Source organism: Arachis ipaensis, chromosome B10 (genome assembly GCF_059453495.1).
Source record: "Arachis ipaensis isolate K30076 ecotype BB chromosome B10, ASM5945349v1, whole genome shotgun sequence".
Classification (NCBI taxonomy): Eukaryota; Viridiplantae; Streptophyta; class Magnoliopsida; order Fabales; family Fabaceae; genus Arachis; species Arachis ipaensis.
Genome location: NC_142435.1, coordinates 139,889,492 through 139,913,993, shown reverse-complemented (window position 1 = coordinate 139,913,993; position 24,502 = coordinate 139,889,492). Strand labels below are relative to the sequence as shown.

Below are 24,502 nucleotides of genomic sequence, written 5' to 3'. Positions count from 1 at the left end.
ACGGCAGGATAACATTGAGACAATTTTGAAATGCTAGGGACTTAAACAGGACAATTTAAACATTAGAGATAACTTTGAGACTTACCCCAAATGTTAGAGACAAAAACGATAAATATACATAATAAGTCTCAACATCAAATTTTAAATAACCAACTATGACATAACAAGTCTCAGTAATATATTGAAAAACTAACAATAATATAACAATAAAAATAAAATTATAATTTAGTTAAAATAAATAAATAAATAAATCCCATTTTGAACATAAAATATTTATTAAATAATAATAATAATACATGAATAATATAAAAATGTAATAACAAATTAAACATGTGATAAATAAAATTGTAAATATAATAATAAAATAATAATATTATAGCACATACATTATGCGATTTGGATTGAATTGGATCGATTTTAAGAAGTATATCAAATTCAATCCGATTTACTATGCGGTTTATAAAAAAATGGAATCCAATTAAATTTAAATTAGTACAATTTTAATTTGGATCAGTTTAAATGTACACATTCCTAATAAATATACCATAATTTACACAGTGATATGGTGGTGGACATGTTGGATTTAAAATGTGAATGTAAGTGTTATGTTTGGATTAAATGAATAAAATATATTTAGAAAGAGTACATTAGGGTTTTGGATTTAAATGTGACATTTTATTTGTAGGTGTTCAAATATTTTATTTATTTATTTTCACTACATTTCTAGTATTAACACAGGTATTAATATATTATATATTTATATATAATGATCTTTATTAAATATTAATATATACTATATAGTAATGATGATTTCTTAATTTTATAAAAATGACCGATAAAAGGGACAAAAATACTTATTATAAACTATATGAAAACGAATCAACGAGTTATAACTCAAATGATATAGTCTTTTTTCTCGCCTAGAGATCTTCGATTCGAGTCTCACTCCTAACTTTAGAAAAAAAAATATATGAAAACGATATATGCAAATAAAACTGAGGAAACATATTGTTAAAAGTTTAAGAGCCTGCCTCTACAAAATTCAATGGCTGAGACTGCAAAATCCAAACATAATGAATGAAGTTCCCGGAATTTAATTTAGACCTCGTATGAAGGTCTAGCTAGTTGTCTGTTTCATGTCCTACAGTTACCAACCCAAGTTCAAAAACTGGTCAAAATAAATCTTCTATCTAAGTCTCTGTCTCTATACACATCAGCTCCTAATCATAATTATAACGATATTTTTTTTTTTAAATATGTTGAGGTTAAAGGACAATTTTCCTCCTTAGTTTCCCAAACTACCACTAATCCAATAAGAAAAGTTTTGGTGAAAAATACTATTAAGCATAATTTTGTTTTACCACATGCATGGTGTTTTACATAAGATTGAAGATGATTATTTTTTAAGCAAAATTTTTGTTTGATCTTTTTTTAAATAATTTTCGTTGTAAAATATTTATTATTTAATATATGGTATATTCATAATTCGATAAATTCAAATTAGTTAAGCTTATATACCATAAGTATTTTTTTTTATATATATTATTTGTTATTATCAGAAGGTCTCATACAGTTCAATCTAGGTTACTTATGTTTTTGTTTATGAATCTTTTTCTAGTGTTTTCTGTTTTTCTTTTCTTTGCAATTTCATGGTAATTAACATAAGAGATTCCCTTTCTCAAGAATAAGTGAGTAACCCTTTGTTATTTTTAGTTGTTTCGTATAGCCTTAATAATATTCTGATTATAATAAATTCTATATGAGTACTACACATACAAGTCATTTTTGTTTACAAGTCTTACAAGTTGGGCCTAACACACGCGTTACAGAAGAAGAAGAAGTTGGGCCTAACACGCGCGTTACAGAAGAAGAAGCAGAAGAAGAAGAAGAAGAAGAAGCAGAAGAAGAAGAAGAAGAAGAAGAAGAAGCGTGAATATAAATGACTTTAATGATTTGTATGGAAAAGCGTTCTCTCTTTGCCTTCGATCTCCTTCCGTTTTTTTCGATTTTCATGGTTTCTGAAATCAAGCTTTGAAATTGTTTTGAAGATGATGGAACTTCAGAAATACACCCGAACGATTACAAAAATACACCCAAACGATTATAGAAATACATCCAAAGGATTACAGAAATACACCCAAACAGTTACAGAAATAAACCAAACGATTACAGAAATACACCCAAAGGATTACAGAAATACACTCAAAGGATTTAAGAAATACACCCAAAGGATTTAAGAAATACACCCAATATAGGGAGAGACAATATATTTCTTCTTGAAATCAATACACCCAAAGAATTATAGAAATACACCCAAAGGATTACAAAAATACACCCAAAGAATTTAAGAAATACACCCAAAATTTGTTGAAGTACACCTTATGCATAATTCAGAACTCTTTCTCTTTTTCCTCCTCATCTTCTGCTGCTGCTTCTTCTTCTTCAAAAACGATTTCAGAGCTTGATGTCAAAAAATAATGGAAACCGAGAATAACGAAGAAAGAAAACAAAGAGAAAAGCACGTAAATGAAGAAGAAGAACAGGAAGAGGAAGAAGAACGTGTAGCAAGAAGAAGAAGAAGGAGAAAGAGAAGGCAAGAAACGTACCTTGAATAATGTTTCTTCATTTTTTCTTGTGATTTTGATGAAGGAGAAAGAGAAAACGAAAAGAGGAGAAGAAATTTCAATAAAAAAAGAGGGAGGAAGAGAAGAAAAAGAGACACAGAAGAAGCGGAAGAGGAAGCACGGAGAAAGAAGAAGAAGAAAAAGAGGCACAAAAAAAAACGTGAAACGGCGTGTTTATAAATGACTTGTATGACTTGTATGGAAAATCACTTGTATGTGGAGAATTACTCATTTCGGTTTGCTTAAACTGTAAGTTAAAAATTTATAATTCAATTATTCAACCCTTGATCTGATCTTTATTAAGCAAATTTGACGGACCTGTAAAAGTAGTTTAATCTATATATGGTTATTGTTACGATGGGTAACCGGAGATTAATGGGCTGGACTCGTTAGGTTGGTCCGATCATTTAAGGAGGGAAGCCTTCGCAATGGATCACGCTTCTGGGCCTCCGTCCGACTTGTGAGTATGAATGAGCAGGGGGTGGTACCTGCAAAGACACTCCGATGCCTAAGTCAGCAAGGGCGTAAGCAGGTTTAGAAAGTATTGGGACTTAGAGATACCTGAGGGGTGTCAGTGTATTTATAATGGTGAGCTAATAACCACCGTTGGAGTAGTTCCACCTTTTAAGGTGGATAACCATCCCTTTATATTAGGGAAGTTGAGATATGGCTCCTAGAAGTGGGTTGAGAGATTTTAGGGGCAGTTACTCGTTTGAATGAGTGCCTATCTGCCAGCTAATCTTCGTTCCCGACTTCTTTAGAGCAAGTCGCGGTAAGGACCGACTTCTATAGGGAGAGGTCGGTGTAGGATGAGGCTCAACCCTTTGGGTTAGGCCTCTCATTTGGACTTGGGCCTTAGCGTTGGGTCAGGGTATGAACAGTGCCCCTACTCGAGCCCAATTTCTTTTAAGAGTTAGAGTTGAGTATTTAACTCAGGACTGTAACTGACCTGATAAGGAACCGACGTGATGTTTCAGAACCGACGTGTTTTAAAAATTCTCAACAGTCGCGTCTAATCAAACGTCGCGTCCGTTAGGGATTTGTGTATTCATATGCGGGGATCAGTTACATTGGGAACGGTGACTCTCTTTAAATGACGGCTTTCGTTTTTACCATTATGCCCCCAACGTTTTTATAAATACTTTCCCTCTCTTTCCTCGCTTCGTTTCTGAAAACTTTCACACTTCCTCTCCTCTGTTCGGAAGAAGCTCTTGTTAGAAGGAATTCATCTTTCTCTGCCCCTATCCTTTTTCAAGCAAAGGTTAGTTTTCCTCTACTCTCTTTTTATAAAATACTTTCATTTGCGTGTTTTTATTTTTAGAGAGGAGGGTTGGCTTGTAGGCTTCTAGTGATTCTGTTTTGTTTGATTCCAGGCCCCTTAGAGACCCTATTTTTGATCCTTTTTTCTTTTTCCTTTGTAGGTTTCACTAACCCTTTCTAGGAAAAAATGTCTTCTATGGAAACCCTTGCTCAGTGGGTGGATGTCACGGTTCTGGGGGAAGAACCTTTTGTTGATACCGACTTCATCACCAACCTTTGCACTCATCATAGGCTTTGCACCTCTGATGAGAATGAGCCGAAATATGAACTGATTGCCCCGGGTCCGGAAGACCGGATTTGTTTTAGGAGGGCTTCTGAGGCAGCCCCTCATTTTTTCTATATGTATGAGAGCATGATTGCTCGCTTGGGCATTTTTCTTCCTTTTTTCGATTTTGAGATTGCTGTTTTATGTCATTGCCGGGTTGCTCCTACCCAGCTTCATCCTCATTCTTGGGGTTTTCTGAAAATTTACCAATTTATCAGCCATGCTTTAGAATTTTCGACTTCTTTGAGGATTTTCTTTTTCCTCTTTCACATGACTAAGCCCTTTAGTGGGCAAAATAACAAACAACAGTGGGTGTCTTTCCAAGCTATACAAGGTCGGATAGTCTTCACCCTTTTTGATGAATCCTTTCACGATTTCAAAAATTATTTTTTCAAAGTTCAAGCTGTAGAGGGTCACCACCCCTTTTTCCTGGATGAGAATTCTTCTCCTCGCTTTCCTCTGTACTGGTTAGAGGCCTCCCCCTGTGAGAAATATAGTTTGGATGACTTGGATGAAGTGGAGGCAGCCATTGTGGGGTTCCTTCGAGAAGTGTGGGGGAGGGCCCCCTATCTGGATACAAAAAAGTTTCTCCAGGGGTCTCCGACCTTTGTCCAGATACAACTAGGTAGCTTTTTGTTTGTTTATATTTTCCGACTTATTTTTTCCGACTTGTTTTGCTGATTTTAGCTACCTAATTGTTTTTTACAGAGATGGCGAAGAAGAATTCCAGGGAGTCTTACCAGAGAGTTCAGGAGGCCAAGGCAAGATCTCGTGCCAGAGTTGGTGGCGCCAGGGTAACTAGCTCTTTCCTTCCTTCCCCTCCCCCCTCTTCTCGTAATTCGGGGACCTCTGCCCAACCCATTGTCATTTCTCCTCAGTTTCTTCTCTGCCATCCCCTCCTCCCCGATCTTCTACTGAACCAGAAAAGAAGAAACGCAAGACTTTAGAGTCTAGCTCTTCTTTTGAAGGTGAGGTCAAGGTGGATGCGCCTCAGTTCGTTCGGAAGTATATCTATCCTCATACCCGTATAGGTATGGATGATGCTTCTGTTCGAAACCACCTTACTATTCTGGCTTAGGAGAGTATCAGGGCGGGGGGAGTGTGCACAAAGTTCCTTGATATTTTTTAGAAGACTCCTCTTAGCTCTCTGGGTTCATCCTCGATGGTTGAAGAGCTAGAGGGGAGGCTTCTCTTATATCAAGGGCAGGAGAAGGCGCTGATGGAGGAGGTCGCCAAGTTGAAGGAAGAGATGAATGGTCTCCAGGAGAGGGAGAGGAAGCTACAGGCCCAGTGTTCCATGGCGGTGAGCCTGAGGGAGAAGGCGCAGGAGAGTTACTCGAGTCTGTTCGAGGATTTTGTGGAGGTGAAGAAGGATTTGATGAGGGCTCGGGAGGCCTATACAGAGTTGGAGGACTCCATTACTGACGGGGCTGAAGAAGCATGGAGGATTTTTAAGGAACAGGTCGGAGTCCTTGCTCCCGACCTGGATCTCTCTCCCTTGGATCCGAACAAGATCGTGGTCGACGGGGTTATAGTTTCTCCTCCCTCTCCCCGCTATGTCACCGAGTTTGATCTAAAGACTCGGGGGCAAAGGATAATGGAGTCCCCTCCGCGATCAAAGGATGCTCCGAGTTCCTCGAAGGCTCCGGAAACTTCTACTTCTTCTCCTATGGACACTTCTCTTCCTGGCCCTGATGGTGTTCCAACCACTCTCCCTGACTCTGGTGGTGCTCCGACTAATCTCCCTGACTCTGGTGGTGACGACCTTCCTAGCTGAAAAAATTTGTTGTGGCTATATGGGGCCCGACCTGTGGGTCCCCCTCTTTTTTAAACTTATTTGTTTTTATGTGGTGGTGATGTTCTGTTGACACTTTTCTTGGCCTTTTAAGGCCGTAAACGAAATATTTAGAAATACCCTTTTTTGGATAAGGGTTTAAGTTACCTTTCTTTGTCTTTTTGCATGCTTTTCTGTTTTTAGGTTTTGAAAAACCCTTTTGATCCTTATTTTGAAAACCCCTTTTTCTTGGCTGACTGTCCCTCCTTTTAAGTTTCTTTTTTCTTTAAGAACTTTGGATAGTATTTTGCTTTGGTGCTTTTAATAGGTTTTCCGATCTCTTTTTGGTATTCCTTATACTCAATTTTTTGATTTATTGAGTTCTTATGACTTAGGTTATTTTTGCGATGCATTTCTTTGTTTCTCGGTTTTTCTGACTTGTAAGTCAGATAATTTCTGAGTTTTATCACGATCGACTTTTATAACCTCTTTACACCGACTTGTACCTCATCGTTTTATCCTGACGACCATCTAGGTCGGTTCATGGGATTTTCACGCTTTGTCGAGCTTAAGTCGGCGCGTTTCGTAGAAAGAAAGAAAGCGAGAAGGAATTTATAAGAGACATTGTAAAAGATCTTTATTTATTTGTGAAGGTACTTTACTGCTACTAAAGGTTTTTGACTGTCTATTGTCCCTTAGTCTCTACTGTGATGCCTCATTAAAAACCCTCCTTCAGAAAAAACCCTTTTATTTTGAAAAAAAAATCATGAAGTTGGGAAAAGAGTACATCAGGGAGTAGAGTTCGCTTTTAACTATAGTACCTTTTCATATTATAAGCATGCCACGACCTTGGTAACTCGGTGCCGTTTAAGTCGGTCACCTTATAATAACCTTTTCCTAAGACCTCACTAATTTTGTATGGTCCTTTCCAATTAGCTGCGAGTTTTCCTTCCCCAGATTTGTTGACTCCAATGTCATTTCTGATTAAGATCAAGTCGTCTGGGGTGAAACTTCTTTGAATGACTTTTTTGTTGTATCTGGTAGTCATCCTCTGTTTCAATGCCGCTTCTCTTATCTGGGCTTGTTCTCGAACTTCGGGAAGCAGTTCAAGCTCCTCTTTGTGCCCCTGTATGTTTCCGACCTCGTCATGGAAGATCACCCTTTGACTTTGCTCGTCGATTTCTACTGGTATTATGGCTTCTACACCATAGACGAGTCAGAAGGGTGTTTCCCCTGTGGCAGATTGAGGCGTCGTTCGGTAAGCCCATAACACTTGTGGGAGCTCCTCAGCCCAGGCTCCTTTTGCATCTTGTAGCCTTTTCTTTAGTCCTGCTAGTATGACTTTGTTGGCTGCTTCAGCTTGTCCATTTGCTTGTGGATGTTCCACCGAGGTGAATTGGTGTTTTATCTTCATACTGGCTACCAGGCTTCTGAAGGTAGAGTCGGTGAAATGGGTCCCGTTATCTGTGGTGATGGAATGAGGTATCCCATACCTTGTGATAATATTTTTGTAAAGGAACATCCGACTTCTCTGGGCCGTGATGGTGGCTAATGGTTCTGCTTCTATCCACTTTGTGAAGTAGTCTATTCCCACAATCAAGTATTTGACTTGTCCTAGGGCCTGGGGAAAAGGTCCTAACAGGTCCATCCCCCATTTTGCAAAGGGCCATGGAGAAGTTATACTGATGAGCTCCTCGGGGGGAGCCACATGGAAATTTGCGTGCATCTGGCATGGCTGGCACTTCTTCACAAATTCTATGGCATCCTTTTGTAAGGTCGGCCAGTAGAATCCAGCTCGGATTATCTTTCTGGCAAGTGACCTGGCTCCGAGGTGGTTTCCGCAGATCCCATTATGAACCTCCTCTAGTACTTCAGATGTCCTTGAGGTCGGTACGCACTTCAGTAGTGGTGTTGATATTTCTCTTTTATAGAGGATATTTTTTACCAGAGTGTAGTATTGTGCTTTCCTCCGGATTTTCTTGGCTTCTTTTTCCTCTTTGGGGAGAATGTCGAATTTTAGGTATTCGACCAAGAGATTCATCCATCCGAGGTTTAGCCCGGTTACTTCAAGGACATCTTGTTTGTCTTCTGTTTTCACCACAGAGGGTTCTTGGAGAGTTTCCTGGATCAAGCTTCTATTATTTCCTCCTGGTTTGGTACTTGCTAACTTGGAGAGGGCGTCTGCTTTGCTGTTAAGATCCCGAGTTATGTGTCTGACCTCGGTTTTTGCAAAGCGCCCGAGGTGCTCCAGAGTTTTTTCCAAGTATTTCTTCATATTCGGGTCTTTGGCCTGATACTCTCCATTTATTTGGGAGGTCACCACTTGAGAGTCACTGAATATCAGCACTTTGGTTGCACCGACCTCTTCTGCTAGCTTTAATCCTGCAATCAGGGCTTCATATTCCGCCTGATTATTAGAAGCTGGAAATTCAAATTTGAGGGAAACCTCTATCTGTGTTCCCCCTTCATTGGCTAGTATTATGCCTGCACCGCTTCCTGTCTTATTTGAGGATCTATCTACGTATAGTTCCCACGTAGTTGGCTTTTCCTCTTGGTCTCCTGCGTACTCCACTATGAAGTCGGTGAGGCATTGGTTGGTTCACCCACTGAACCATTCTCCCTGCAACATCCGTCTTTTGGAGGATTTGCTTCATAGATTGATTCGTTCGGACTCTTATTGTGTGGGCTTGGGAGTAAGGCCGTAACCTCCGTGAGGCTATTACTAAGGAGTAAGCAAACTTCTCTAGTTTGTGGTACCTTAGTTCGGGACCCTGTAGAACTTTGCTGGTGAAGTACACTGGATGCTGTCCGACCTCATCCTCTTGTATCAGGGCTGATGCGACAGCTTTGTCTGCTACAGACAAATATAGGACGAGCTCTTTCCCAACTAGAGGTCGGGTTAGGATTGGAGGTTGGCTCAAGAACCTTTTGAACTCCTAGAATGCTTCTTCGCATTCTGGAGTCCATTCGAACTGGCATCCCTTTCTTAGTAGAGAGAACAGTGGAAGGGATCTTAATGCTGATCCTGCCAAGAACCTGGAGATGGCTGCAAGTCGGCCATTCAGTTGTTGAACCTCTCTTAAGTAAGTCAGACTTTTCATTTCTAGGATGGCTTTGCACTTGTCGGGATTTGCTTCGATCCCTCTTTGGGTTAGTATAAATCCTAGAAATTTTCCAGCCTCCACCACGAAGGTGCATTTTGCGGGATTTAGCCTCATCCCATGCGACCTTATGGTGTTGAAAACTTACGAGAGGTCTGTTAAGAGGTCGACTTCTTCCCGGGTTTTCACCAGCATGTCGTCTACGTAGACCTCCATTAAGTTCCCGAGGTGGGGAGCGAACACCTTGTTCATCAGCCTTTGGTATGTGGCCCCTGCGTTTTTTAATCCAAAGGGCATGACCACGTAGCAATAATTCGCTCTGGGCGTGATGAATGATGTCTTTTTCTGGTCTGGTTTGTACATCGGGATTTGGTTGTATCCCGAGTAAGCATCCATAAATGACAAGTATTGATACCCCGAGCTGGAGTCTACTAGAGTGTCAATGCTTGGGAGTAGATATGGGTCTTTGGGACATGCTTTATTCAGGTCGGTATAGTCGACGCACATCCTCCACTTGCCGTTTTTCTTCTTGACTAACACTGCATTTGCTAGCCATGTTGGATATTTGACTTCTCTAATGAAGTCATCTTCCAGGAGAGCTTGAACCTGCTCTTCCACCGCTTGAGCTCGTTCTGGGCCGAGCTTACGCCTTCGCTGCTGTACAGGTCGTGACCCCGGATATACCGAGAGCCTATAGGACATGAGCTCGGGGTCTATCCCGGACATGTCGAAAGCTTTCCAGGAAAAGAGGTCAGAGTTATTTCTTAAGAGCTTTGTCAATCTTTGTTTTAGGTTTTCTTCTAGGTCGGCCCCTATGTTGGTATTTTTTTCTTCCTCTTCGCCGACCTGTACTTCTTCAGTTTTTCCTCCTGGTTGTGGACACATCTCTTCTTTGGCTCTTGTGCCGCCGAGCTCTATGATGTGGACTTCCTTGCCTTTCCCTCTCAGGTTTAGGCTTTCATTGTAGCATTTTCTCGCCAATTTCTGGTCTCCCCGTACCGTTGCTATCCCCGCAAGTGTCGGGAATTTCATGCAAAGATGAGGGGTAGACACCACTGCTCCGAGTCGATTTAGGGTAGCTCTGCCAATTAAGGCATTATATGCTGACCCCACGTCGAGGACTATAAAGTCTATGCTCAGAGTTTTGGATTTTTCCCCCTTTTCGAAGGTCGTGTGAAGGGGTAGAAATCCTAGTGGTTTTATCGGCGTGTCGCCTAATCCGTATAAGGTATCGGGGTAGGCTCTTAACTCCTTTTCGTCCAACCCTAGTTTGTCGAATGCGGACTTGAAAAGGATGTCTGCTAAACTCCCTTGGTCTATTAGAGTTCTGTGGAGATGGGCATTGGCTAGGATCATGGTTATCACCACTGGATCATCATGTCCAGGGATTACTCCTTGCCCATCCTCCCTTGTAAATGAGATTGTGGGGAGGTCAGGTGATTCGCTCCCAACCTGGTAGACTCGCTTGAGGTGTCTCTTGCGAGATGACTTGGTGAGTCCTCCTCCTGCAAATCCTCCCGAGATCATATATATGTGTCCCTCGGAGGTTTGCGGTGGTGGGTCTCTTCTGTCCCCATCCTCTCACTTTCTCTTCCCATGATTGTCCGACCTTTCCATGAGATATCTATCAAGTCGACATTCTCTGACCAGCTTTTCTATCACATTTTTGAGGTCGTAGCAATCATTTTTTGAATGACCATAGATCTTATGGTACTCACAGTAATCGCTGCGACTTCCTCCTTTTTTATTTTTGATGGGTCTGGGAGGCGGCAGTCTTTCAGTATTGCAGATTTCTCGGTATACGTCCACCGTAGAATCCTTTAGAGGAGTATAAGAGTGATATTTTCTCGATCTGTCGAGACCGAGCTCTTCTTTCTTCTTGGGCTCTCTTTCTTTCTCTTTTATCGAGTGGGGATGCCCAGATCGCCAATTCGGCTCTCGTAGTCTGGCATTCTCCTCCATGTTGATGTACTTTTCAGCTCTTTCTTGTACATCACTCAGGGGTGGGGTGCCTTTTTGATATGGACTGTGAAAAGGGACCTTCTCTAAGTCCATTTACCAGCCCCATGATGACCGCTTCAGTGGGCAGGTCTTGAATCTCCAAACACGCTTTATTGAACCTTTCCATATAGTCCCGTAAAGGCTCTCCAACCTCCTGCTTTATTCCTAGGAGGCTCGGTGCGTGCTTTACTTTATCCTTCTGGATGGAGAACCTCATTAAGAACTTTCTCGAGAGGTCCTCGAAGCTGGTAACCGACCTTGGAGGGAGGCTATCAAACCACTTCATCGCCGCTTTTGATAGAGTGGTTGGGAAAGCCTTGCAGCGAGTTGCATCAGAAGCATCAGCCAGATACATCTGACTTTTAAAATTGCTTAGATGATGCTTCGGGTCCGTGGTTCTGTCATAGAGGTTCATATCAGGGCTTTTGAAGTTTCTTGAAACTTTTGCCCTCATGATGTCCTCACTGAAAGGATCCTCTCCTCCCAGGGGCGACTCCTCTCGGTCGCCACGGGAGTTCCGACTTCTAAGGGAAGATTCTAGCTTCAAGAGTTTTTCCTCTAACTCTTTTCGTCGCTCTATCTCTTCCCTGAGGTTTCGCTCCGCCTCTCGTTGTCGCTCTAATTCCTGTTCTAGTTGTTCCAAACGACCTTGATGACCATGGACCAATCCCATTAGCTCGGTTGCATGGGGTGGCCCTTCCTTTCCTGATTCTCGTCCCTCTGAGGAGTTTACCATTGGGTTTTTTAACCTAGAGGTGCCCTCTCTATGTTGGTCGTCGGTTTCCTGGTGAAGGGTTGGGTCCGCGTCGTTGTTTTCGGTATCCAGGTCTCCCTGTTCGGAATCGGACGCGGTATGACCATCTTCTGGTGACTTGTCTGCCATCACTGGTCGATCTCTCGGATCCCCGGCAACGGCGCCAATGTTACGATGGGTAACCGGAGATTAATGGGCTGTACTCGTTAGGTTGGCCCGATCGTCTGAGGAGGGAAGCCTTCGCAATGGATCACGCTTCTGGGCCTCCGTCCGACTTGTGAGTATGAATGAGCGGGGGTAGTACCTGCAAAGACACTCCGATGCCTAAGTCAGCAAGGGCGTAAGCAGGTTTAGAAAGTATTGGGACTTAGAGATACCTGAGGGGTGTTAGTGTATTTATAATGGTGAGCCAATAACCACCGTTGGAGTAGTTCCACCTTTTAAGGTGGATAACCGTCCCTTTATATTAGGGAAGTTGAGATATGGCTCCTGGAAGTAGGTTGAGAGATTTTAGGGGCAGTTTCTCGTTTGAATGAGTGCCTATCTGCCAGCTAATCTTCGTTCCCGACTTCTTTAGAGCAAGTCGCGGTAAGGACCGACTTCTATAGGGAGAGGTCGGTGTAGGATGAGGCGCAACCCTTTGGGTTGGGCCTCTCATTTGGACTTGGGACTTAGCGTTGGGTCAGGGTATGAACAGTTATTATTTATCATAAATAATAAAATAATTAAAGCATGTAAATTTAATTAATTACATGCATAGTTGTCAAGACTGACTCATTTGGTTGGACTAAAAAATTGGTGAACCGGTGACAAAGTCGGTCTGAATGAGTCATCGACCGGATAAAAGAATTGAATCGATGAGACTTAGTTTGAACGAGACGATTTTGACCAAAATCGATGAATCGGCAAGTTTGAAAAACCCGGATCGATTCAGACTCCATTTTTTTTTGCCCCCACCCTGAAACGGCGTCGTTTTGACTTAAAAAACAAAAAGGGAACCCTAGAAGGCTAAAATGGCGACACCATTCCCCCAAACTCCCAAAGACCTAACCCTCTCTCAGTCTCAGTGTGGCTCAGAGTCAGAGAAGCTCGCACCACCCGACCACCGGCCAGCGCCATCGCCACCACACTATTGCTGCGACGTCGTCGGCTAGTATGACTTGTCTCAGTGGCCCCTGTGCATCTTGACTCGTCGCCTCCTGTCCTGTGCGCCTGTCACCATCGTCGCGTCTCTGGTTGTCCTTGTCGTCGTTGTTGTCGCGTCTCTGTCGTCACCGTTGTCGCACCGTGTTTGGTCTCCGGTCTCCCTCTTCTCTATCCGTCGTGCATCGGGTATGTGTTTTTTTATTTTTTTTAAGTTATTCAGTATTTTAGTATTTCAGTTAGAGTTAATTGATTAATAATATTGATTATCTAAATCTGTTGATTATATTTGGTTGATTATATTATTTCTGGTAGATTATTGTTGTAAAGATTATTCCTGGTTGATTAGGATGGCTTCATCAAATACACACCATCAGAAACACCAACTTTTCAAGAACAAAGATCAACTCCTGATGCAATAATTGGAACCCAAAATAATAATTTGGCTGGAGGAATTAACAAGTTGTGGATAAAGAAAAAATTATTCTGTTATGTATATATTGCGAGAAGCTTATTAGAAGTGGAGGAATCAACCGGGTTAAATATTATTTGGCTGGAAAAGAAGGAGATATTGAGGTATATCGAAAGGTGCCAGTAGTAGTGAGACACTAATTTAATCAAAACATTGATGATCTTCGAAGCAAGAAAAAGAAAGAGAATTATAATGCTTGTGATGAAGTTGAAAGAGAATTTGATGAGATCAAATGTAATAAGATGTGACATCAACAAAAATCAAGGCTTTCAGCACTTAACTCTAGAAAAGAAAAACAACTCAAAGGATTACTCCTGAAACTCAACCAACTACCAAAAGTGTTCTCTAAAGCAAAGAAATTGTAGAGAAGTGTGATATTGCTATTGCGAAATGGATGAAGGATGCCTCTGTGCCATTTATTGATTCAACTTATTACTAGTCAATGATTGATGTTATTGCAAACATGGATGCAGGGTATAAAGGGCCAAATTATGGAAGAGTTCGTGGATATTTGTTGAGTAAATTGGTTGAAGATGTAAAGAAAATGATTGAAGATTATCGTGAGATTTGAAAACAAACTGGATGTACTATCATGGCCGATGGATGGACTATCGTTGTAGGCGTACTTTAATTAATTTCTTGGTTTATTGTTCTAAAGGAACTGTTTTTCTAAAGTCAATTGATGCTTCTCATATCTCAAAAACTGCTAATGCTTTGTTTAAATTGCTTAGGGATGTTGTATTATTTGTTGGTCTTAAGAATGTTGTACAAATAGTGATGGAAAATGCTACAAATTTTATTACTGCTGAAAGGTCGTTGGAATCTGAATTTTCTAAATTGTATTGATCTTCTTGTGCAGTGCATTATGTTAATTTGATGTTTCAAAATGTTAAAAATTGGAGAAAGTGAGTGAAGTTGTATCATATAAAGAAATTACTCCTTGAATATAATTTATAGATTGTTATTTTTATTGTGCTAAAGATATTTAGTACCAACAAATTTTATATTTATTTTTGTATTAGTTATTTTTATAATTTAAGACTTAATATTTATTAAAATGTTAGTGAAAATATGTATTTTAAATTTTAATTTTAAATTTTTAATAATTTTATATTTTTTATTCATATAAAACTGAATTAACTGATTCAACTAATAATTCACCAATTAAATCAGTGACACAATAACTCAATAGCATGACCGATTCAATTTCTAGTTTAATTTTTACCGCTATAGTTACATAATGAGGAAGCAAATTAATGGAAACACATGTCTAGTTTCCAATCTACATCTAAATTATTGGAAAGCTTTTCCAATAGTTTTATGCTATTATTTTTATTTTTTGATATTTTTAATATAACAAATTAAAAATTAATCTGTCAAACATCTGAATGTATTTAAAAATTTATTGTTGATTACTGAATTATTATATATATAATACGAAATTTAAGTTTTTAATATTTATTTAATAGATGAATAAACTGATTACTAGATTAATCTAAATGGGTTAGTTTACAATTTTACGAGTTTAAAGAATAAGCGTGAAGGAATATAATATATATTTAATTCCGTGCACCCTTCAAAGAGAATGAAATTGATAAATAATAAATTAATAATAACATGGGGCTAAATTATATATTATTGATGAATGCTATATTGAGTTGATTGGTGGTATCGTACCCAAAATAATAACGAAGTTCCAAGCATATGATAAATCAAATTAAATAAAATAGATGTTAATAATTAAAAGCATGAGAAAATTTTTTGGAACATTTAACCATCGATCAATCTGAAGAATTTTGGCGACGTAGTTTTAACTGTAGGCCCTACTGGTGAAGTTGATTGCATGGTTTGATCATCACGTAAAAAATATCAAATAATATGAATAGGTAATCACAGGATTTTTTTTTTGGTGACTAATCACAGGATTTAACCAATCTTATTTATACCTTTATGATGAGTGGATAGAGTTAACCTAGCTATTAAAATTATTGTTATATATTCATTAATACGTTTATTCCAAAAAAAAAAAAAAAAAAAAACCTTTGGAACTGTGAATTGTATGTATATAGATTTTTTTGTCATTTATATCATAAAATTGTTTATTTTATAAATTTAAGCTATTAGATAAAATAATATAAATAATTATAAAAAAATATTACGTACATACAAAAAATTAGACACTATTATTTATATATAAATATTGATTAACATTTTTTAATTAAATAATTTAACCACTAATAATATAATAATTAAATCTACAATAATAAAATAATAATTTTTTTATATTTAAGAGCAGAATAATAAAAAAATTTTATATACCAAATACATATCTTTATATATTTAAATTAATTAATAGTTTATTTTTAGTGTATATATAATATAATTTAATATACATTTATGATCTATCAGACTGAATCTTTGAAATCAAGTGTTGTGTTCATATTCCATCAGGAAAATATAATTAATTAATTACAGTTATGAGGAAACGTCGCTGTTATGATAAAGATAATGTATAATAATATTCCCCTTTTAGAGTATTCATGGTTTAAAAGAATATTTATCTTCCACACGAAATTAATAGCTCCAAAGAGCTTGTTTATATGCAGTGTTATTTTCTTTTAATAATTCTTTAATTATTGGCTCATTTGCTCAAAGATAAGTGTTCATTTACTTTTAATTCGTCAAGATCTATGAAGCATGGACACTTTGCTGAGTTATAGTGTTCGCGTGTCGGACATATTTCGGACACGATACTTACCGACACTCGTCCGACACGCGTGTTTGCTGTGTCCAACTGTGTCTTAATAAAAAATAAAAAATTTTTTTCCGGACACGTCTGGACACACCTAAATACCATCACATGTCCGCGTGTCCAGTCTTATTCTTAACATATATTCTTAAAATAAATTTATATATAGTATATATTATTATTTATTAAAACAAAAAATAATTAAAATTTTAATTTATATTTTAATATCAATAAAATATCAAAATATCATTACAATTTATCTAAAAAATACTTTATATTTTATATATATGCATGTCCCCGTGTCATGTAAAATTTTAAAATTCGCGTGTTGGCGTGTTCCGTGTCGTGTCCCGTGTCAGTGTCCGTACATCATAGGTCAAGATATTAAACTGCATAGCGATATACTTAACTCAGAAGCCCTCTCACGTTGTTGATTTATTATATAATATATCTATATAAAAAAAAGCATTATTGTAACATTTATCTCATTTAATTTAATCAATTTAAAGTTATTAATTTTAAAATTAATTAACATCATTGTATTTGAAAATTAACATGCATAATATTTTTCTCAATTTTACAGTTTCTAATTTGACTAAATTGATATTATAGGGGAAAAGTATTATTAGTTTAGCTGTTAAAAAAATGACATATATTATTAGTATAAAACTTTTTTATAATCATTTGGACACACTTGAATTGAAATTGTGATATATATATTCAATTTTAACTCCATTTCTCTTTTAGATTTGGAATTCGACTTGCTTTCGAATTTTAAATTGGATTTAATTTTGATTCAACACATACAAATTAAATCAATTTTGAAACCATTTAATTTTATATTATCATCCAATGTTTTGCCACAACAATTATTATAGGCAAAATTTTCATTCACTAATTAATTGTTTTGCCACAACAATTATTATAGGCAAAATGTATTATTATTATTATTATTATTATTATTATTATTATTATTATTATTATTTCACAAGTTTTTCTAACAAAAATATTAACCACAAAATTAAACGTAGCAAAATAATAAAATTGGTCACAATCAAATAATCAATTTTTTTTTTTTTTTTGCAACAGCATAATCAATTTTTTCGTAAACACTAAAATCTAAATACATATAGATTGATTAGTGCCTAAACTACATAGTGTATATGTAGCATAATTGAAAAAATAATTCGGTTAAGTATATAAAACTTTTTACTTCATAATCGAACTATCGTCAATCTAATTCTATTTACATTTTAGTGGCTAGAAATTTTGGTAATTAGCATGAGGTTGCAAGTTCGCACCTCATTATCACCATTGTAAAATTGAGTATTAATAAAAATGAGAACAATTACGTAGAGACTTGAATTTAGGATCATGTTTGCATAAACCATAATTTCACGTTCACATTTCACATTGATTTTTTCCTTTTCGTTTTCTTTTGTGGGAACAAACAATGATTCATATTCAAAAGATAAATTAGTCGTCAAATTAAATTATCAACTTCAATGATACTGTGGAAAGTGCGTGATGTAAATTTGTATATTACTCACGCTTCTTTCCTTTTTTTTTTTTCCCCCTCTTTTTTCAAGCCATCTACTACCAAAAAACACACACACACACACACACACACACCAATTTCTATCTATGTATTATGTAATTCATGATATATAGCATCTTTCTAAATTTTGTCATGTAAACTCAAAATATAGAGCATTTTTGTTTTCAAAATTAGCCAAATTACAAAAAACTCATGCACAACTAACTATTTTTAATAATGTTTAGTACTGCATTAAAAGAAAAAAAAAAAAGTAAAGTTAATTAACTGGTGATGCAGCATGAATATAAAATTAACCTTTTAAGATCTTTGTTCCTCAAGTTCCAGAGACAACTCCAACTTTTGACTGTCCCTTTGAATGAGCAAGGTTACCTTATCTCCTACATTGTACTCATCCAATGCTTTCAGTAACTCTCCTTTGTTCTTCACCTGCCAACACCAAAAATACCAAATTCATGAGTCCCTTTTCTATGAAGGAATTTAGGTAGTGTTTGGTTATTAGGGATGACAATGGAACAGGGCGAGACGGGTATTTAAGTACCCATACCCGTCCTGAATACCCACACATTGTCCCATTTCCCGCCCCATTACCCACGGGTATCTTAAGTTTTGCCCCGTACCCAAACCCACAGGTATATATACCTGCCCTGTCCCGTCCCGCCCCGAAACCTAATTGATTTATAGTTTTTCTTCTTAGAAAAATCTATAATATGAAGAAGATAAACAAATTGAACGAAAATAATAAATAAAGTTCCAAACATGATTAAGTACTTCGAAACATAACTAAGTTCAAAGATAATCCTAAATTATTCACAACACATAGTATATAGAAATAACCAGGTCTTACACATGAATAACACACATATATACTGGCAGAGTGGGGTGGGTGATGGGGCGGGACGGCCATTACCCATACCGCCTATACCCAAACAAAAATAATTTGGTCTTACTCAAACCCACGCCATACCCAGTCAACCGTTGAAAATATCCACCCCCGTTCAGGGCGGGGGAGGACGGGTCGATCCAACTTGTCATCCCTATTGGTTACTGACTTCAAGGCAAACAAAGTTACTTATTGGAGACAAAAACATGCTTATAGAAAAGGATAGAAACAACAAACTAAAATTGTTGATCAAGGAAAAATTTTTAAGATAAAAGCTTTGATTTCCAAACTACGTAGACTACATTTTCATTCTGTGTTTTAGATAGAAAGAAAAAGATTAAGGGTGCGTTTGGTTTATTTTGCATTCTTTTAGATAAAACAAACTGTTTTATCTTTTTCCTTCACAAAATTCCGAAAACAAAAAACACTACAAATGAAAAACAGATAATGAAAATGCAAACCAAACACATATTTCTATTCTCACTTTTAAGAAGAACAAAAACACAAGAATTTTCTGTTTTGGGATGGAAAACTTGTTTATCTCTCTATCTCCACAACCAAATGAGTTTGTGTCAATTGTCTTTGTATCTCTATTTAAGAGCCAAAATTACAGAGTTAGAAATACAAAAACAAGGCCAGATATTTTTCACTTTGGGGAAATATGGAAAATACAATACTATTTTGTCTCTACAACAAAAATAGTGACTTTGTCGCCGCCTTCACAACTGAACGAGTTTTTGTGTCTAACTGTCTCTGTTTTTCTAACTTAGAGGTTGCGTTTAGATTCTATCCTTGCGACAGAAATACAAAGGCAGAAGGATATTTTCTATTCCTACTTGCATGAAGTACAGAAAACACAAGAATTTATCAATTTACTGTCTGTGGAGATAAATTTTGTCTGACCCTATCTCTACAACCAAACGAGTTTTATATTTATTGTCTTTGTATAAAACAAGATAGATAAATATAAAATGAAAAGTTCGGCATTCAAAAGAGGATGATTTTAACAGTTTCTGCAAAAGACGGCTCACCGGCTTATTGTCAACTGCAACAATGATGTCTCCAAGGACTATATTACCAGCAAAGCCCCTTGTTGTCGGGTTTAGCCCAGCTTTTTCGGCGACACTATTTTTAGGAACCTGGAAATGTAAGTTCTACACCGTTAAAGCATGATTCAGAAGCAAATATGTATAAGAAAAACAACATATCATGGATTACCTGAAGAATAAGAGCGCCATTCCGGACATTAAGTTGATTTGCAATCAAGTCTGGTGCTATATCAACATTCAAACCAGCTCTGACAACCTTAGAAAGAGATAATAATCAACATCAAGAAGCAAGAAATATTTTCATAACAAAGGTATCTTTACCAAGATTGTTTGTGTGCTTGTCTATGTTTCTGCAAACTACTTACTTTTCCAAATTTAATCAGTTGTGGAACAATTCGAAGAACGGTTGAAGATGGGATTGCAAATCCAACACCAGCTGATGTTCCTGCAACACCAACAAAAAAGGCTATAAAAGAAGCATTTAGAGAAGTGCAGAAACTGGAACTTAAGCAGCCACTTTTTTATGCAAAGGAATTAATAGACCGGCAATGTGATAGGTGAAAAGAAATTGAAGGTTTTAGTCAACTGAACCAAAACACACATCCTCCTTATGTAGGTCAGTCTATTTTGTTCTTATTTTCATGGTAACAAAGAATGGAGGAAAAATGAAAAGAACAAGACAATGACAACTTGCCCGTCTGAGTAAATATTGCGGTATTAATCCCAATTAAGCGTCCTTTTGAATCCAGAAGTGGACCCCCGCTGCAACAGACAGAAAAGGCAAGAAAATCAGGGTGTTATGTGGCAGCAACTAGGGAATGGAAAGCATACAACTTTGCTGGGTGAAATGAACCGGAAGGGACAGACTATGGAATCAAAAAATGATGCATTCCTAATTCAGATGTGGAAAGGATCCAAGTGTAACCTGTTCCCGGGATTTATGGCCGCATCAGTCTGAATACCACCACCAATTGTTACACCAGTTTGGCTGAAGATGTCTCGGTTAAGTCCACTAATAACCCCAACCGTGAGGGTGTGATCAAAACCAAATGGGTTTCCAATTGCCAAACATTGCTGCCCGACTTTCAGAGACGATGACTGCCCCGCCTTGATAGGCCTTAAAAGATCCACAGGGGCTTCTACCTGTATTTGTAAGGTTATGATTTATGAATCTACAGGTGATATATGCATGAAAATAATAGACATTTAGATGATGATATTATAGTATTCAAAAGTAAAGTATGATTACAATCATAGGGTTTAGGGAGTTGGATTGCTTCAAGAGGAACACAAGGGACTAATTACTAATAACCCCAGGTTGAGGGTTGTCTTATTTAATTTAGCCGAACGTCAATCTTACATCACACCAACAAAATCGAAGTATATACAGACAAAATCTTCAATAGTATTTACTTTATTAACAAAAAAAGCAACTGTTATAAACTAATAACTTTTACTGAACACACAAGGAACATGAAAGAACTTGGAAAAAGAAAAATTATAGACAATTTTAAAGTTAAATTATCAGTTAGCGATTAAAAAGTAATACATTAAAGTATTGATAAAAACAAACAAATATAGGATCCGATATAATCCCAGCAACCATAACAGTAGCAAAACATAATCCAACATGGAAGCAAAATATTCTGATGGATAAGATATAGCATCCAACAAACCATAATTTTAATGGAAAACTCTATTGATTGGGAAATAAATACAGAAAGTGAAAAAGAAATCATGCCTTCAAGACAGCAAGATCCTTCAACCGATCAGCTCCAACAAGTTTACCCTCAAAATTCTTTTGTACCCTTAAAGATGTAAAAAACCATAATTATTTAGTTGGCAGAAAGAAGTACATGAAAATAAATAAAGTCTCCATCCTCACCCTTCGGATGCTAGAATATTAACTCGTGCAACAACCTGACCAGAGCTTGGGTTTCTTGAAAGGGCATTACCAATTACTGAATGATAAAATAACAGAAGAATCAGAAATCCATTCCAAACATGAAATGTGTCCCAGTGTGTGCATGCAGTATGTGTCTGGAGCATAGTCAACATGATAGTCAACCAGCAGAACAAGGAGAAAAGAGAAAAATCATACAATACCCAAAAGCCGAAAATTTTCAATGAATCCATGCTATTGTGCTGAAAATTCATGTTCAAGTTAAGAAGAGCATTTAGTTGTGCTTAAACAAGAAAAGACTTTGATCCATGTAAAAGAAACTTTATGTTCGTTCATATCTCACTAAACTCTTAGAGAAGAGAACTAATGCTGAATGCATATATATTACTAACGCTTAACATATATGATACTTTCTTCAGTAATTCTCACCATGATAATTCGTCACAATGTGGCCTTCCTCGTCCCACACAACTCCAGAACCATTTCCTTCAGGAATCTGGACGCATGAATAACAAAGAAACAAATAAATAAAGATTTTTTTTAAATAAAAAGGGATGAAGTACATGATTCAACTCCTATAAACATGTAGGCCAATAGAAAAGCTTATAATTCGTATAAGCTAAAGATAATATAAGATGAATAAATGAGAGAGTCCTTGATATCCTTAAATTTTGACACAAATATTAGTACTAAAGTATGAAATTACCTCAACCGCCCCAGTTATATTAAGTTGAGGACGCAATGTCACATCAAAGATGTTAACAACGGAGTACGTGTTGCTTTCAAATAGTTGGACAATTCGATCCTGCCAATCACAACAAATTGGATTAAGTTACCTGGAATACCACTATGAAAGGGTAAAAAGCATGCACAATCACAATAGACAAAGGGCAGCTACAGCCGAAAGCTGACCTCAACCGGAAAGAGCGGACCAGAAGAAACCACAGGAGGAGTCACTTGTTCAAGTGTCACCAATGGGTCTCCCAAAGCTAGGGCTGTACATTTACAATTTATGTCTAATGAGAAATTTTGTGGTAAATATCAAATACTAGTGAAGACTTCTACTAAAGAATTTAGCATATGAAAAAAATAGAACAAAGCTGATGTCTGATGAATTTGAGACAGTTGTTCCAGTATCTCTCATAGTCAGGGATGAAAGAAAGCAAGGAAAGAACGAAAAGAGAGGATGTGATTTGACTACTAAAAACTTCGTATATTGACAATGCCTTTCGAATGTGTATTCATGACTTGAAGGGTAATTATTGATGGCATATTACAGTTATTAATTTTAATACTATTGTTTATTCATGGCTCCATGCAACAATCTAAGAATAAAAAAATTGAAATAAACTTCTATGATAAAAAGAAAATGACAAGCTTCTATGCATTGAACAAGCCATTCCAAATCCAAGTTCAAAAAGTTATAAAAGTTTCCAAATTCCCTTTCCAACATTCAATCAAACAGGTGGAATGCAAAAAAAGCAGAACCGTGCGAACCTGACAAATACCTTGAAGAATGGAAACATGAATACATTGTCAAACTCGCCATCAACACGCGCCGCGTCGGCGACAAATGAATTTTCCTCAGCATTCCATCAAAATCCTGAGCTTCATCTTCACCAATCCTGCATAAACACAAAAAAAAAAAAATTACAATCTCACCCATATAAGAAAACCAACAAACCAACAACAAAAATGCAATCTAATAGCCAATAACAATGACAAGGATTCAAACTTTGAAACCAATGTAACAACAAGAAACCACACACAAACACACCCAGTTGCAAATTTGTAATTTTGAAACCTTGCGCAGTAAGGTACCTTGAAATGGAGATAGGTTGGGACTGAACGGCGTCGTTTAGGAAGTGTTGTTGTTGGGAGTGAGAAGAACACACAGAGGACATTCCATCAAAGAAAAGCTCACGGCGACTGAGAACAGTGGTTCTTGTTTGTGATGTTGGCACCGCCATTCCCACACACCAAGAATTGCATGCTGAAACTATTTTCATGTTGTTTCAAATTCTGAACAAAAAGAGAAGATTTTTGTGAGGGAAGTGAAGGAGATAAGGGATTATGAAGAGAAATGAGAGTGCGAGTGAAAGAGAAGGAAGTGTCAACTAACTTTCTACTGAGATGACAAATGCCTCATCGTTTAACTTCCGACATAGTCTTCAATTTACTGCTTTGCCAATTCCAGATTTTTTTGTGGCCCACCCATCACACACAATCTTCAATTTGCTACTCTTCAGTGTCCCATTCTTGAGATGAGATAGATACACGTAGGCATTTTATTTACGTATTACAAATTAAAAATGATTGAATACTTAACCTGGTCCTGGTAATAATTTTGAGATCTTCAAACAGAAAAAATATTTTTTTTTATTTTTGATATTTAACTTTGTGAGAGTGATTAGTTTTTATGTCAATAATCTCTCACCAAAATATACTTACATGTTCGAATCTCTTCTTCTGCATGCAGCAACCTATTGACCAGCGATAAATCCTTAAATAGAACTCATTAGAAACGTTAATCACTAATATATCCTCTATTTATTTTTTAAAAACAAAAATAATTTAAAAATTACTAATATTTCTTAGTTTTACATAGGGGTGTTCATGGATCGAATCGTATCCGCAGATCCGCGGTAAATATATTGGATCTGATCCGAAAATTGCGGATCGGATCGCGGATATCTACTCTACATCTGCGTATCCGATCCACGGATCCGTAGATCCGCACTATAATAATTAAAAAATAAATAAATATATATGTTTGGTATTACTTGTTTGTATGTTTTAGTTAGTAATTATTATTCATATATTGTATTATTTTATTTTTGTTATTTAGAGAGAGTTTGATTAAAAATATTTTAAGAATAAATAAGTTTAAAAGTACGAAAGAAATATTT

The 24,502-nt window shown here is 37.0% G+C and overlaps 1 protein-coding gene across 1 annotated transcript; it reads right to left on the bottom strand.

The window, feature by feature from the left end:
• Positions 1 to 17,886: 17,886 nt before the first annotated feature.
• DEG8 (Trypsin family protein with PDZ domain-containing protein) lies at positions 17,887 to 23,854 on the bottom strand. The gene is made up of 14 exons (XM_016325977.3): positions 23,716 to 23,854; positions 23,415 to 23,615; positions 23,091 to 23,218; positions 22,506 to 22,588; positions 22,300 to 22,398; positions 22,023 to 22,089; positions 21,576 to 21,651; positions 21,432 to 21,498; positions 20,616 to 20,833; positions 20,385 to 20,452; positions 20,056 to 20,135; positions 19,860 to 19,946; positions 19,673 to 19,780; positions 17,887 to 18,187 (listed from the first exon to the last, which is right to left on the bottom strand). Exons 2-14 carry the CDS (start codon positions 23,600 to 23,602, stop codon positions 18,059 to 18,061), a joined length of 1,398 nt encoding a protein of 465 aa, XP_016181463.1. The 5' UTR covers positions 23,603 to 23,615; positions 23,716 to 23,854; the 3' UTR covers positions 17,887 to 18,058.
• Between the last annotated feature and the right edge of the window lie 648 nt (positions 23,855 to 24,502).

What these genes read in the sequence shown, in the direction of transcription:
- DEG8 (XM_016325977.3), bottom strand. Translation starts at nt 23,602, where the DNA reads ATGAAAATAGTTTCAGCATGCAATTCTTGGTGTGTGGGAATGGCGGTG. An exon ending in TTCTTCAAGGTATTTGTCAG is followed by an intron (nt 22,589 to 23,090) that starts GTTCGCACGGTT and finishes GTAAATGTACAG; the next exon opens with CCCTAGCTTTGGGAGACCCA. An exon ending in AATATTCTAGCATCCGAAGG is followed by an intron (nt 21,499 to 21,575) that starts GTGAGGATGGAG and finishes TACATCTTTAAG; the next exon opens with GGTACAAAAGAATTTTGAGG.